Source organism: Corvus moneduloides, chromosome 4 (assembly GCF_009650955.1).
Source record: "Corvus moneduloides isolate bCorMon1 chromosome 4, bCorMon1.pri, whole genome shotgun sequence".
NCBI classification, from domain to species: domain Eukaryota; kingdom Metazoa; phylum Chordata; class Aves; order Passeriformes; family Corvidae; genus Corvus; species Corvus moneduloides.
In genome coordinates this window covers 44,040,033-44,055,321 of record NC_045479.1, presented here as the reverse complement: position 1 = coordinate 44,055,321, position 15,289 = coordinate 44,040,033, and the positions used below count along the sequence as shown (strand labels likewise).

General features: G+C 43.8%; 1 protein-coding gene across 4 annotated transcripts in view; it reads right to left on the bottom strand.

Moving 5' to 3' along the window:
• The window catches only part of SLC38A4 (solute carrier family 38 member 4), a 29,453-nt gene extending 15,144 nt beyond the window's left edge, over positions 1–14,309 (bottom strand). The window contains exons 1-5 of one of the 4 annotated variants that reach the window (XM_032107775.1): positions 14,188–14,309; positions 6,500–6,556; positions 2,533–2,763; positions 1,746–1,836; positions 343–458 (exon numbers count right to left, since the gene is read on the bottom strand). In XM_032107775.1, the coding sequence (XP_031963666.1) occupies positions 343–458; positions 1,746–1,836; positions 2,533–2,651 (326 nt within the window). In that variant the 5' untranslated portion in view covers positions 2,652–2,763; positions 6,500–6,556; positions 14,188–14,309. Of the gene's footprint in view, positions 1–342; positions 459–1,745; positions 1,837–2,218; positions 2,447–2,532; positions 2,764–6,499; positions 6,601–14,187 lie in introns of those variants that run through there. The other 3 variants (XM_032107776.1, XM_032107774.1, XM_032107777.1) reach the window with 3 other exon arrangements.
• Positions 14,310–15,289: the final 980 nt, after the last annotated feature.

The window sequence follows — 15,289 nt, the reverse complement described above, 5'->3', positions numbered from 1 at the left end:
ATGGGTAATTTAATTCCCTTGTTGGATTCCCATACTGAACTGGCAAGATTGCTCTTGATATTTTAGGACCAGTAGTATACTGTTCTTTCCTTCTGTTTTTTGATTGCACAGTATCAATTCACAATTGTGTTCCTAATACAAAGGAGGTCTAAAACATTAAATAAATAGAAGGGTTTTCAGCAGTGGATGGTTCCTTGTGGTGAAGCTGAAAAGTTTTCATTACAGAGGATCTTATGAGAACCTTCAGCCAACAAACCAAGCTTAACATACCTCTCTAATCATAAAAACTTCAGCTCCAGGCCCCTGCTTATAAACTATTTGCTTCTCCTTCTATGTACTTACATGAAAAGGATAATTCCTGTGTTGGCCATGGCATAGGAGAGCCCTAAGATGCCGCTGCCCATAATGGCATTGCTGAGGTTGAACGAGGACATTCCAAAGGAAGTTCTACCCCTGTGCTGTTGGGTGCAAGAACAGAAAATGGCAGTTCACTTGCATTTTACTAAGCATGACTGGCTAATTATCCTCACTGCTGGTTTTCCCCTTGATCCCTAGAGGTGGAGCTTTCTCAAGGCTCCCAAGCCCAGAGGCACTAGCCATGATAAGGAGTCTCTTTACCCCCAAGATAGCTGTGCTGGTAGTGTTTGCCTCTTCCCAGTCTTTCATTGTCTCAGTCAGGAGGAGGCCCACATTCCTGACAGGCAACTAAGGTGACACAGTTACACTGGCTGTGTTGGCTAGCCTCTATGGAAATACATGCTGTTATCAAATAGACTTTCCAATTATTGATTTTTAAATATTCAGAGTTTCTAAAAGATTTATACAACAGATTATTGAATATTTCTCCAAGTAGGATGTGCTTTTTCCTTTGGGAAACAAAAAGTGTGTCTGGGGGAGGAAAGAAAGGAGCGTTGTGTGCCTAGGATTGGAAGCAGAAGAATGGAAGAGGACAAAACCAGGAGAGAGGGGATGGTGTCTGAGTGAGTTACAACTGACACCAACTGCAAAAGAAGGGAACATGGCTCTTAATCTTAACTTACAATCACAAATAATATTTTTGATTTTATATGATCATTCATTAATAAAATCTGTTATTCAACTGATAAAATAATGCTTTTTATTTCATCGAGTTCACTAAAAATTAACATTAAATCCTGAGCAGGGGATGCACGTGCACATGCACCCCCCAGGAACTGGTGCTGTGCTTCCACTTGCATGAGGAGTTGTCTAGGGAGTTGAAGGTGTGCTGACCATGTAATATTCAGCATCATAAAGCTGAAACAGTAATGTCCTTTCTTTAAAGCTATGCAGCTGGAGGTCGGTTCATTTACACAGATGCTGGAAACTAGAAATACGAGCGTGCATGCACTAAGGCACAGATCTACCTGGCCATAGGAACAACAAAGTCCTTCTGAGCCAAACGTCCTGTCAGGAAAATGGATGCTAACCCACCCTGTCTGCACATCTCAGCTGAAATTACATGGAGATGTTACTGAAGCTCAAGTATAATCTGAGGAATTTTTCTGATTACTTGTGAAGGAAAGACTCGGTTTTACTTGTAATTACGACAACAGAAACGGTTTGCTGCAGTAACTGTTAGAAAATGTGTTAATTCTTTGAAAACAAAAATTACGCTGGCTGAGCTCCAAAGTAATTTTGCTTACTGAATCTTTCAGAAAAAATTCAGGTCAATAAGATATACTTTGTAATCATTCATTCGTTCATTAAAAATGAATAAAACTTACATATTCTTCATTATAGTCTTCCAATTTCTTTTTATCCAGATATCCATTTGTAAGGAACTTTTGACTTTCTGCATCATCACTAGCAAGGGGACTGAACACAAAGAAAAGTAAGAAAATATTAGAGCTTATGACAGACATTTTATTTGAGTAGTGCCTTTTGTCATCAGTGGAAACTCTCTTTTGGCATGTTTAGTAGATCTTTGCTTTGATTTGGAATTAAGTTTTAGACCCAGTAATCTTCAAGTTACATTTGACTGCAGATGTTGAAAAACAGAATTATGTACTGCCAGCAACACGCTAAAGCTGAGCACATGCTTCACATCTGGGGAACAAAGGGCCTTGCCACTGCCGCATTGAGGTGCTGAGGGGTGCAGTGAGCCGAGAGCTAGAAACTGATGGCTCGTTTTGAGATGACTTTTTCCAGCCATGCAGGTCCTAGTGCTATGGTGGGCTCTCCCTGCTGCCCTCCATACCTTGCCCTGGAAAGCGTTCTCCCTCAGTGTGCTCAGGCTGAACTGCTCTGAGAGTGTATTAATTTACACATGTACTATCCGACTGGAGTAGCTGGAAATTGCCAAGGGGTTCTCTGTGTTGCGAGCCCGCAGATGTCAGTCCAGGTGGCGGCAGACAAGGGGGGACCTGGGCTGCCTTGCTGTTCTGGGCACACCATCCTCCAGAGCACAGAGCAGGGAGGGTCAGTGCTGTGGGAAAATGTCCCAGATGCCATTAGTGAAGCTTGTTTATTGATTACTGCTCTCCAGCCTTAACAAAACAGGTAAATGCTTACCTCCTAATTGCAGCCTTTTCTGAATCAGCCGGCTCTGCGTAGCTGTCTTCGAGGCTTTCCCCACTGTTGCTCTGGCCATCAGGTTCGATGTTGACTTTTTGCAGCTCCATGCGATCCATTAGAACGGTCAGCGCTTTCCAGCACACACACTCGCTTCTTCAGGGTAAACAGCACCGCGCCGTCTGCTTGCAGATCCTCTGTATCATGCAGGGACTGCCAGAACACTCTGTTCTGCAAACAAAACACAAAGAACTCATTAGAGTTTTCTTCAAATTAGATAAACCAGTGTGAATGCTCTTTATATGCCAGCACTTGGTCCTCCTGTCTCCCTTCAGATGGTAAAGAGTGCAGAGGGCAACAGACGCACAGCGGATGTCCAGCATCTGGAAAAAATACAAAGCCAGCAGAAAATAATTTCATGAACTGCTGCTTTTGAATTTCTAAGGGAGGGTGATGCAGAAATGCTTGCTGTTAAAAAAGGAGTATAGCTGGCTTTCCTGTTTGTTTTAAGATTAACACTGCCACGGGTTTAAATGTTTTGTAGATTTTGTAGACCCTTTCACTGGGATCTGACAGAGGTGAGCATCTGTATGACCATGTTTTGATAATTAGGAGGTGCAATTCTGATAGGCCAGTTTCTGTTTTTCAGTGCACTGATGTTTAATTCTTACTTGACCCATCACTAGAAGCTCTGTCTCACACAGGATAACTACATGGATATAAGACCGATTATCTTTACCCCATTAGAAAAATTCCTGCCTTTTAAAAATTATAGGAATAAATGCTTAACTCTTTATTTCTTGTATGGGCCAAATGAAACTGTATAACCCAAATTTACAAAGAGAACTTCACCTCTGGGATTTCAGCAGCTGTGTGCTACAGACTAATCTGAAGATACACACATAAATTCCTTTGTTTATTACCAGATTCAAGAGGAAAACACTGTGTAAGAAATGCTGCAGTTCTGCAATACTTCTCCCTTCCCAAAGATATTCCTTGATGCATTCTCTATTTCCATTCCACAGCTGAGGGGACACCAGTGAAGGGAGTGAGCACAGATCAGAGAGCACACTGCCGGCACGCTTGGGGCCAGAGTTAGAGTTTCCTGGTCATTTATCTGCTGCCCTGCAATCAGGCACACCGGCCAGATTCATGACAATTTTCATGAATATCATATGCCAAATGCAGCTCAACACTCCATAATAACAGTATCAGAAAACACTGCAACAAATAATTTCTAAGTCTAGCTCTTTGTAACACTAAATCTGCAAATCTGCCTTTCTCCTGGGTTTGCATTTATGGGTGTGTAGGTCCAGCTGATGACCAGACCTTCACTATCCTCTGATACTGATCATATGCTTTTCTTAAGAACATTTACAAGCATCTGTAGTGGCAAGATGTTGGAGTGCAGGTGTCTAAAATGCAAATATAAACTTTAAATACCAACCCTGGAGATGAAAACTGACTCCAGGCCAGAAATTAATGTCAAATTCATTGCTTCTTACTAAGAGCATTCACCCAGACCAGACAACTGAAAAGGAGAAGCAATATCACAGTGCATTAGGAAATTTCCTACCAGAGAGAGTGGCTGGGTTTAATTCTTTCTGCTGCCTCACAGAGTGTTTGTGTTCGTGAGGGGATGAGTGACTCAGGCATCAGGGCAGAGCTGCTGGCAATCAAATTCCAGTGCCTGGGGGATTCTGCCCGCTCAGGATACGAATAACTCCATGAGATAAAAAACCAGTAACACTCCCTCCTCACCCCTCCACCCCTGACAGAGCCCTAACAACTGTGGTTTCATTCACAGAACTGTCTTCAAACGCAGACTCTGCCCTGTCTGAGAAAAAGAGTTTTTCCAATTCTTGATGCTTATTTTCAATCTGTGGTGTAAAAGTCAGGCAAACAAATCTAACTGTGCTTATCCCTGTTCTGGTAAAGAGTAAAATCTCCCCTGTGTGCACTGCCTAACTCTTGTTGGAGAAATTTCTTTTCCAGAAGTGGCAGTCCAAAAAACACAGATCTTCAAAGAGATGGGAAATGGAGGAAAAGTAAGCAAAAAAGTTGCCAGGAGTTAAGCTGCACAAAGGTTAGGGGCTGAGGATGAAAGCTTGTGCAGCACAGCAAACAATTTGGAAAAACTGACTGAAAGTACATGTTACAGCCTAAGAATAATCTGGATGTTGCCCTGTCAAACATTTACACAAGTCATCTGATTTATGGGCATCATTTCAAGAGGCTGTGGAATTACCGAATAGAGAAGTGATTTTCTATTCTATTTTATTGTTTTTAATCTGTGAATTCCTAAAAGTCTTCTTGTGAAAGTACAAAGCCTCAGGTGGCAAAATTAAGTCTGTTGAGAATCTGCTTTCTTGCAGTTGTAACTTTTTAGGGAGAGGCTGGTAGAGCTCAAGAGGTTTGCAAACCATGAGCTGAAAGCCACTGGCATAGAAGTGGGGAGAATGAGACCCATAAAACAGGCCTGCTATTAGATTTGAATCCTGCAAACACTGATAACTGATTATGACCAATGGTGCCTTTGAACTTCAGTAGAACTTGACAGAGCTGGTCCTTAGCTGGTGGCAATCCATATCTTCAGGTTCCTAGTACTGCAGATACTGAGGGGTTTGGGAAGATGTACAGGCACTGGTAGCATGTTCTCCCCATGAGTAACACAGAAGAGGCAGAGCTGTCACTTCTTCACCTGAGGGGGACATGGGGTGACCCTGTGCCTCTGGAGTCGTTACTCAGCCTGCAAGATATTTAGATAAAGGGAAATGCACTGGCATCCGGTGCTCAGTTGCACCCCTTCAAGGGTTTGTGCTGGCTGGATTGCTGGTCCCAGGGGAAAACAAGGAACCAGGGCAGGGATGGCATGAAAGCACAGCAACCAATGTTGGGCAGGCCTGGGTCCTGCCAGAAGCGCAGCCTTTTAATACTGGAGGAGAAACACCGAAGTTTATCAGCTTTAGCTTCTCTGGGATATAACGCTTTCTGCTTCAGTTATGATTCTGGTGCCTAAACATACAAGAGAAATCTCTTAGATTTCCAGTATTCCTCAAACTTGGCTTCAATACAGTGATGTTTTTGCTGTCTCTTGCAGCATTTGGCTGAACAGAAAAGATTTTTCTTAAAGTATGGTATTAAACTGGAAATACTCATTGCAAAAGAAATTCACCTATTATTAGAGGGCAGTTATTTATCTCTTTAAAACTAATTTTCCTCTTCAAGTACAGGGTACTGTTCTACATCATTTATTAAGTAATGGTTTTCAGCAATGATTCGGAAAATGATGAAATTTTTGGCATCTGATTTCACAATGTTATTGATTTCTGTCCAGTCTGCAGTTAGAACATTAGGCGAATGGACAACCACTGGGCAAATAATGCCGGGTCATAGATATGACTAACACTTTCCTGATTTTTGCAATATCAGTATTTGTAATCTCTGCCATGGTATCCGATTTAGCAGATTCTGCCAGATTCTTTGTCTTCATGAAAGTGACTTTATAACATTATTGTCTCTGTGGCTATTTCAAAATGAAGTAAGTGTTGCAGCTGTGAAATAAACAATTAAAATGTAAATCCCACCTTCACAAATTCGTTTGTTTAAAGAAATATTAGCCAAGTAACTTAAGAGCCTGGAAAAAAATTCTCAGAAGATAGCTGAGGGCTGCAAAGGAAAGCAATCAGTCATTTCTTAATTGACTAGACAATTTTGAATACTTTTGCTGCCTCTATGGTTGCTTAGGTTTTGATTTTCTGTACAAAAGAGAAGACTAAACTTCATTCCTGAAGAAATACCAAAGATAGCTGCCAGTGCAAATTACCATGTCACTAAATCTTAAGGAGCCCATCCTTCATATTGCACTTATATTTAAAGATTAGTTAAATTTATAGTTTCCAATTTCTGAAGATGTGGCTGGTGTCTAAACTACATTGATCAAATTTTATAAACAAAGAAAGTTTACCTCTGAGTTGAGCAGGTTCCTTTCCTCACTGCAGGTGATATCTTTTAGGAATTGCACCTGTAAGAAAAAGTTTACTCATATGCAACCTAGAGCAGTTGAACAGTGATTTAAAGACAAATGGGAGTGTATGGGATAAACCAATCAACAGCTGCTACACCCAACAACACCCTTTGACAAACTTGCGTCAGCTCTTTAAAAAAAAGGGGAAAAAAAAGAAGAAAGGTAAATCAGTTTATTGGAGCACACTGAGGGCAAACATCTCAGTTACCGGAGCTATTTGCTCTCTGAGCTTAGCCCTATTACAAAATGCTTATCCTCAGAACGCTTCACCCAGGCTTGATCACACTCTCATTTGACAGTCTGGATTTTTGAATAATGTACATGCATTAAACTTGCAGTAGCACAATAGTAAAGAGCCTGGAAAATAAGTTCTGGGAGAAATATCTATTTGCTCCCACACTGTTCTTAACTCTGTGACTACAGAGCTCCATCTTGCACTGCCTGTCCAGGCTTGGTCCGAAGTGTGTGGTTTCAAATGGGCTGTTTGATCTGTGCCTTAGTTTCCCAGTTGAAATATTTAATGTAATTGGAACTGAGGAGGCATATGTTCAGTGACAAATGTTATTCATATAATGGCAACATAGGCCTGTGGAGAAGTATTTCATTACCTGTGATGTGCCTGTAATACTGCAGAACTTACTGTAGCATTTTATCCAATTACATAATGACCATAATTAAAACCCACAACTAAACCCTCCAGCCCTCCCACCCATGTAGGCTTTGTGATTAAAGCCCTCAGACTGGCCTGACTGTGAAGGCAGGAGAGCAAGTGAGGGGATGTAATTTTTAATTCTTAGAATTTCCTGTGGAGCACTCAGACTGTTTTAGCTCAGGCTGGGTGACAACCTGTGGGAACCCAACCCTGCTCCACTGTGACCAGGCCTTCTGCTTGCTTGCTTCCAGCACTGGCTGTGGTGTGCTGGTTTCAGAGTTCCCCCCTCCAAAGAAGTCTGAGTTCCAATATAGACTCAGACAAATAGTTTAACAAAAATAAGCTCTGTCTCCCTCAGTTCTGCATTCCCTTGAAAAGGCGACTGATTGTAAAGCCAGTCATGCCATACGATGCCAAAAGTAGTGCAATCCAAAGATTAAGAGGTGCAAGGTTTGGAGCCAGAGGTCCTATCTTGATTTAAACCTAGCACATAGCTGGAAAAATGAACAAATTTTTGGGCCTAGTCTGGTAGAATGGACTTTGAGTCTGAAAGCACGCTGTGTCTTCCATTTCATCAGCTGGTCTGATGAGGGAAACAGGCTTTCCCTCTAAGGCATATGACAAAGAATAGCTGACCTTAATGTGTTAAGGCAGGTCTCAGCACAAGTATGGCACCAAATTGTCCTATGCCATTGCTAGGGTGAGGGAGCAGAGCTGCAGAGGGAGCTAAGGGAGGCAGCTCTGCTCTTCTTGATCCTGTTTGCTTTGCACCCTTGACAGGGCTGCGGGTATGGGCAGCCTCCTTGTTGCACTGTTGTTCATGTGGCTGTTTCATGTAACAATAGGGGAGAGAAAAACATTTCTTTAAACAAAGGAAAATAAGATTGCAAACCATAAAGAAAACAGCAGGGAGATTTGGGGACAGATGTACTAACAAATCAGCAACAGCTGTGCAAATTACTTCTGATGCATTTTTTGAACCTGATTAAATAAATAATAATCAAGGTTAGAGTTAATTTCCTTTTCAAATACCACAAGTATCTATGTCTATCTCTGATTCCCACCGAGTCTAAGCAGTGTGGCACAATTTTCTCTGTAGCCACATCATGGTAGTTGTGTGGATCTTTCCTCAGTGCACGGGGGGATGCAGTCATCAGGGTTGATGGTGCTCAGCAGTGCCCCTGTCCTAGCACCTGATGCCTCAAAGATGCCAGGCAAGGTGTATGGGCAGGTGGGGCTGGCAGGAACCATTCACATGCCTGTAGGCAATTTTTTCTGCAGAGAAGAGCCAGCTAACAGAGTTTTTAACACAGTTTTTTTTTACTCTGCCAGTTCTTTCTGCCTATCCCTAACTAGAAAAGCACTGCTTAATCTCCAGCAGGAAAGACGTCTTTCAGCAGAGCACAAATGTCAGTGTCCAATCTTCACACTGAATGGAGGCACACAGTAACTCAAGGATTGCAGAGCCCTTTCTGTTTTGTCTTCGGCTTGACTGTGTTCGATTTCACTATTTGCAAAGAAAACTTTGTATTTGCTAGTATTGCTTGAGGTCATGCAAGAGTTCAAAGAAAAAAAATACATTTTCTTTTTGTTTTCTGACAAAGAACAGGATTAAATTCTTGATTAAAAAGCTGGAAACAGTGAACAAAAGAAAGCACAACCTTGTGATATCCATCACACCCTTGCCTCTTGTAGCTGGAACTAGCTTTCTGTGTGACATGTCTCTGCCACAGAGTCATGCAGACACAGTAGCTCCACTTACATTCAAAGAGCCAAGTGTACTCTTGGCTACTTTTCCTCCAAATGCTACTAAATAAAGCTCTCTGTTAATTTTTGGGATCATACTATAAGCTCTGTTAGACACCTCAGTGCCTATGGAGCACTCTGAAGCTCACCAGGGACTGTTTTCCCTGCCCAGAACCCTGTTTACCCATTCTCTGAGGAAGCCAAATTAACTGCAGCTAGAACTGCGATACTTGGTAGATGTTATATTTTTCTCTTCTCATGCTTTTTGGCTACCTTATGTCTCACAGAAAAAACTCCTGTTGCAGTAATACCTGCCATCACTTACAGCAGAAATTTCCAGGCATGGCAGATCTGAGGACTGAGGCCACATTTCCTGAACAGAGAAAGCAGGAACAATCTACTGTGGCTGTCAAGTGTGTGTTTCCAGAGTCTTCTTCAGCTAGAAGGGTGTTTCCAGAGCACAGGTTTTTGGCAGAGCCTAGAGCTGGAAGTGGTGGCAGTGCCATTAGAAAAGGCTCAGTGGTCCTTTGCCCCCCAAGCACAACCTCCCACATTTGCCACACCAACAGGTTCCATTTTCTGAACACTATAATGCTCTTTAGGGAGCAAAACCCTCAGCCATTGCTCAGAGCCCTTGTCTGAGGCAAAGAGCAATCAAGAGCTCATCGGGTTGTGTGAACTGGAGATGCTGGCCCAGAGCTTGGTACTTGAGATCCTCCAAACATGGGTATCACTGGGGTACTGTTGGGGGAAGTCCAGCATGTTCTGCTGCCTGCCTCTGCCCCTATGCAGCTGGTGGTCAGCCTCCAGGATATGGGCTTGGGCAAGGCAGGTCAGGGCTGTGCTGCTGTCCTTGTGGCTGCTTACATTGCTGTGCCTGGAGCCTAGGTTGACAAAAAGGCTTTACAGCATGAAACAAGACTGTACTGAACATGCTGGAGATTTTTTTACCAAAATACTAAGCATATTTTTTTCTGTATTTTGGCTTTGTTTTTATGGAACCTGAGGTTGTGTTCAATGCTTCCTTAACATTTTCCTGTTTTGTAGTAATTGCTGCTCTCTGACTCATGCTACTTTCCTCTTGACACAAGAGCCTTTATCTGTGTTTTCTTCTTGCTCAAATACTATCTTCTGAAGTTGAAGGAGATTTTCTTGTAGCTCTGAGTTTAGTTTTCACTCTGTATTCATTTTCACTGTCACTGAGACAGTGTGCAGGGCAAAGCAAAGTGTATTTTGCAATTTTGTTGTGGCTGTCTGCTACACACTAATACACTACAAGTCAAAGTAATCCTGGTGATGGTAAACCAGCTGCATTCAAAGCACCTAACCCTACAGATCTACGTATACACAGGCCCAAATCCCCACCTTAAAAGGGTTAGGAAGCTTTTTGCAAGAATATTTTCAGTATTATTTGACTCTTGCTATGTTTTACCCTTAGAAGTACACATTAAAGATTAGGGCTTTTTCACAATTTTTTGGAGTTTAAAAGGGGCAGTGATACCTCCTGCCATCTCAAGCAACCTGAATTCTCACTCAGATCCTGCAAATTCAAGGTGCTGCATGATTTCAGCTAGACAGAAACTTTTGAATTTTTCAAAATTGGAAAGTTTGGGAAAGGGATGTTTGTTTAAGCTGGGGGAAGATAAAAGGAGGCACGAGAGCAAGCTACAACTACTTAAAGTGTAGTTACAAAGATTACAGAGGCAGGCCCTTCTCAGTTGGGCCAGGCAGCCCAGACATGGGGCAGGAGCCACCAGAGTGTGGGAGGTTCAGACTGGATATGAGGAGAACGGTAGTGCAAATCGGGAACAGGTTGGTGAGGGAGTAGAGGCTGCAGAGTCACTGTCCTTGAAGGTTTTTGAGACTTTACAAGGCAAAGTCATGCCTGAAATGAGCTGGTGCTCATGTCAGCCACTCCTTGTGGAGGAGACTGGACCAGCTGCTCTCCACAAGTCCCTTACAACAAGTGTTCTGATGAGTCTATGCAATTGCTTAGCGCCACACACACGGACACAAAGATATTAAAGATGCTCTCAAAGATACTGATGGCAGGAATGCAATTAGGTGAGACATGGCCAGACATTAGGCAAACAACACTCCATGTGCCAGAAACAAGTTAAAAGAAGGACTTACTGAGGAATTCAATAGTCCATTGACTTCTTGAGATCGGCTGACGAAAGTGGGCAGGTTCTGGCTTAAGTAGTCTTTTTGTCTTCACACATACACTGTCAATACATAACTATGCACAAGAGAGCTCTGAGTGCTCTTTTAAAATATTGATATTCACAAATTTTGCAAAATGAAACTGAGTATAGTTGGTAAATGTATTAAGTTCTGTGTAGAAGAATAACTGGCATGTTCTGAAAAAGGTTGCAACATCCTGTGTTTCCTTTCCAAAAAAACCCAGTTTCTTCTTATCCCCAAGTTTATTTCAGTCTGTCTGGCAATAATGAGCTTCACAGGGCAACTATGAAAAGCTGCACTTGCAATTGACTACAGCGAACTTAGAGGAAGAGCTAAAAAAGAATATTAAATAGAACTCATGTGATTAATTTTATGAAATAGGATTCTGTTGCAGTGGGGATACTGCAACACGCATATATCAAACCAGGAGTCCCGTGGAAAGGAAATATATATGGACAGACAGATTCTTGATAGCTGTTTCAGAGATGTTTATTTCTCCAGCCGCATGGCCGGGGCTCTGCCCAGGAACTGTTCCAGTCACGGGACCAAGGGTCCTTCTGCCCGCGCAGGGAACACAAACCAACCAATGGGAACGAGGCTGAGCAGGGGCAGGGAAGCCCCGTGTCTGTGCCCTCAGGGCCCCTCTCCCAGGGCTACACGGCGGGGGAGAGACCCCAACAGGATTCCTAATAACAAACACAAGTTTCAGAGTCATGACTGTAATTTACTATATATTAACTGCTTTTCTACTGTACTTTTTGACTTACTGTGCTTATAATATTAAGTATGACTACAGACAGCAGAGGGTATTTCCTTTGTGACACTACTATCTCTCCCTGTTGCAATGACTCCTGCCACTGCAGAGTGCATTTATTGCTGCCCAATATTTTTAAGTAAAAAGGAAAACTGGAGGTTCTTAACACTTAACAAAAGGTAATTCACTATAATGACTAAGAATGGAGGTAATTTACCTCAGTGTCTGTATAATCTCAATAGAGGAAGAGAAAAACATCTCCAAAAATTATTCAAACCCCCTAGAAGGGGCTTATGGTCACTAGCTAGCTTCTTTAATACACTTCAGTCTGCTACTTAAAGGCTTACCGTCTGAGTCTAGGCTTTGGGAAGGGTGTAAGGTATTACTCATACTATTTCAAAGAACTTGACACACGATTTTCTTTTTGTCTTTTTTTCTATTTGAATGATGTCAGGAACAGAGAAAAACATCCTCTAGATTTTTACTCTATGCCTTCTGTTGTTCCACTTCTTCACCTAAAAAAAATTATTTCAGTGGTGCCCTTTCCCCCCTCCATTATTTTCAGAATACTTTTGGGAACATCTTGCACTGTCAGGGCAATTATTCCTGGCTTCAAGCATTGCCTGAGCAAAGGCAGGGGCTACCTGAAGATTTTCACCACAAGCCTGTGTCTGCTCTGAAAGTGTCCATGTGTGCTAGGAGGAACATATTATCCATGCTCTACATGGAATGAAGCTGAGCAAACAAAGCAGCATGGCAAAGGAATGATGAATTCACCAAGGAGTACATTGACGCTGCTGGATATTATGGAGTATAACACTATGGTTTTATGTGTTTTTAAATATAATAGCTGAGTAATATTGAGCTATTATATCCCTTTCTGTTCTGATATATACGAGAAATCCTGTTGCAATTTATCCAGTTTCTTTTCACTCTGCCTTTTGCTAAGGGTAGAGAACTGCATTTTCAGCTGACTACTGAGTGCCTGGGGTTTCTCACAGCTGCTGCCATGTTCTGCCCAAATGTGAGTGAGTGATTCAAGCTCTCAAATGTTCCACTGGTTTGACACCTGTGACTTGGGCAGTGAGAGCTGCTCAGACTGAGGGGCTCTAGGAGCATCATATTAGGCATGGCTTTGAAACCTCTGTTTCTTTTAAGATCTGGAAAACATACAGGTCCAGAAAGAAAAGGATTTAAACTTTTGACATTTTGATCTCCATCCTCATTTTAGGAGGCTAGTTTCTGCAGCAGCTGCAATGACTTGCTACATCCTGAACAATTCATCAGAACCAGCCAAGCTCAGATCCAACCTGACAGAACATTTCATCTGGGTAGCTTCCACTTCTGCTGCCACCTCTCATGGAGGCCCTTCAGCTGTGAGTAAAGAAAGGTTTCCAGCAGGATTACATGCCAGGCTAGCCTGCTCATGGATCCCTCTTCCCTGGGGCCCAATGCCTGTCCCACTGCATGACCAGACATGTGTCCACCATAGCTTATTTCTGCACTTACCTACTGTGAGATAAACATACTTTCACTCACACAGACTGGGAAGAGCTCACTGCTTATTATTTAGCAGGGAACACATGGAACACATAAATTCACTTTTGTTCATGTTTAGTGAGCCAGAGGAGCCTATATTTGTTTAGTAGTGTACAGTTCTGTAATGCCTCTATATGTGCCAGCACGATGTGCTGGGATGGAAGGCCTGGCCATCATGACTCCAGACCCCAGGGTCACAGAGTGAAGGCCTGGAAGAGTTCTCATCTGAATTGTATTAGCTGGAGCGCAGCCAGAAGACCAAAGGCGTGTGTGAGGAGCCAATTCAGCCTGAATTCAGCCATTTAGCCAGATCCGGTTGTCAGGGCTGTCAGAGGGGGGTGGGAGCGTACACCTGCCACGTGCAGGAGGCAGCCAGGAGTGCGGGCAGCCAGGAGTGCGGGCAGCCTCGTCTCCGCGGAGCCCTCGCCTGCCAACACCCCCCGAGGCAGGCAGCGGGAGACACTGCGGAGGGGCTGCTCCGATCAGGCCGTGAAGAGGCCTCCACCAATGGACGGCACAGGAAGGCTGGACTGGGCCAGTGGTTCCCTGTCCTCGGGCAGACTTTGGGAGGGTCAGGGCTCACTGCTGCTCACTGGGGCTCGCTACTGTTCGCTATTCCCGCTTGCTCCCTCCCTCCTTTGCCCTGGCCCCAGCCTGCCTTCTAGCTCTCCTGCCCTCGCCGGTTCGCCCTCGCACCGTCCTGCATTCCTGTGCCCCTGACCGCTGCCTTGCCACTGCGCCCCGTGTCCTTGCCTGGGCTGCCTGCATCCAACCCTGCCGTCCCAATCCAGCCGTCAGTGCCCGCCGTGCCGCCCCAGCCCAGGCGGTCGCCGCGGCCCTGTCCGGGGTCCTGCTCCTCCCGTCCGAGCGCCCGCTCACCGCGTGCCCGGGGCCGTGGCCCTGAGAGCCGCGCCCCGCCGGGCGCCGCGCAGGCTCGGTCAGAGCGGGCCCGGCCGCGGCACAGCCCCCAGCCCCGCCTGGACACCGACAGCACCGCCCTGCCCTGCTGGGGGGAACGCTCTGTTCTTCTCTCTGTCTCCTCTCCCCCAGTCCTTTTCCATTTTTCTATTTCCCGTCTCTTCTAGCCGTCTTTTCCTCGGGGAACTCCTTTTCCTTCTCGTTTTCGTTGCAAATAAATGGTTCTCAGATAACAACGTTTGCCTCGTTTCAGCTTCGTTTCGTTCCCGACCATGCATTTTTAACAGAACTCTATGCAGCTCCCCACAGTGGAACGTGACAGTGTGGAAGAAATTATTCTCCTCCATCAGGCAATTTTGAGTTTTGCTTGCCTAGGAAGGAGTAAAACAAAATGGTGGTGGAGTGCAAGGCATACAAGGAAAGGTTGAAGGAGTTAGCCTGCAGAAAACAAGGATAAGTAGGGATGTTACTGCTGTCTACAGCTACCTAATGGGAGTATGAGAAGAGAGAGACAGGCTCTTCTTGGAAGCAGAGAGGCACAAGTAATATATAGGGTCCATGACTATAATACTGTTTATAAAAGTAACAAGATGTTTGTGTAAACTAGATGCGATTAAAACCAGCCTGAGAAAACAATCAGATTCCCCTTTCACTAGCAGACTTTGTGGGAGACCAATACTGCTATTTGTGCTGTCTGAACAGTATATAATTCTTTGCACCACTTAACATTTCTCAGACCCTGAAAGCAGAGTCAGCTCTTTAGAAGCAGTCACAATGAGGTATCATTCTTAAAAAGGTTGATCTTCACACAAGGGTAAAAGCACGTCTTTGGAGACATATGGGTGTTGTCACCTTACAATTTCCCATTTATTAAAACCAATGAAAGAGAGGTGAAACTGATACATTTCTGGCCCAGCAGATTCTGAGTCCATTACAC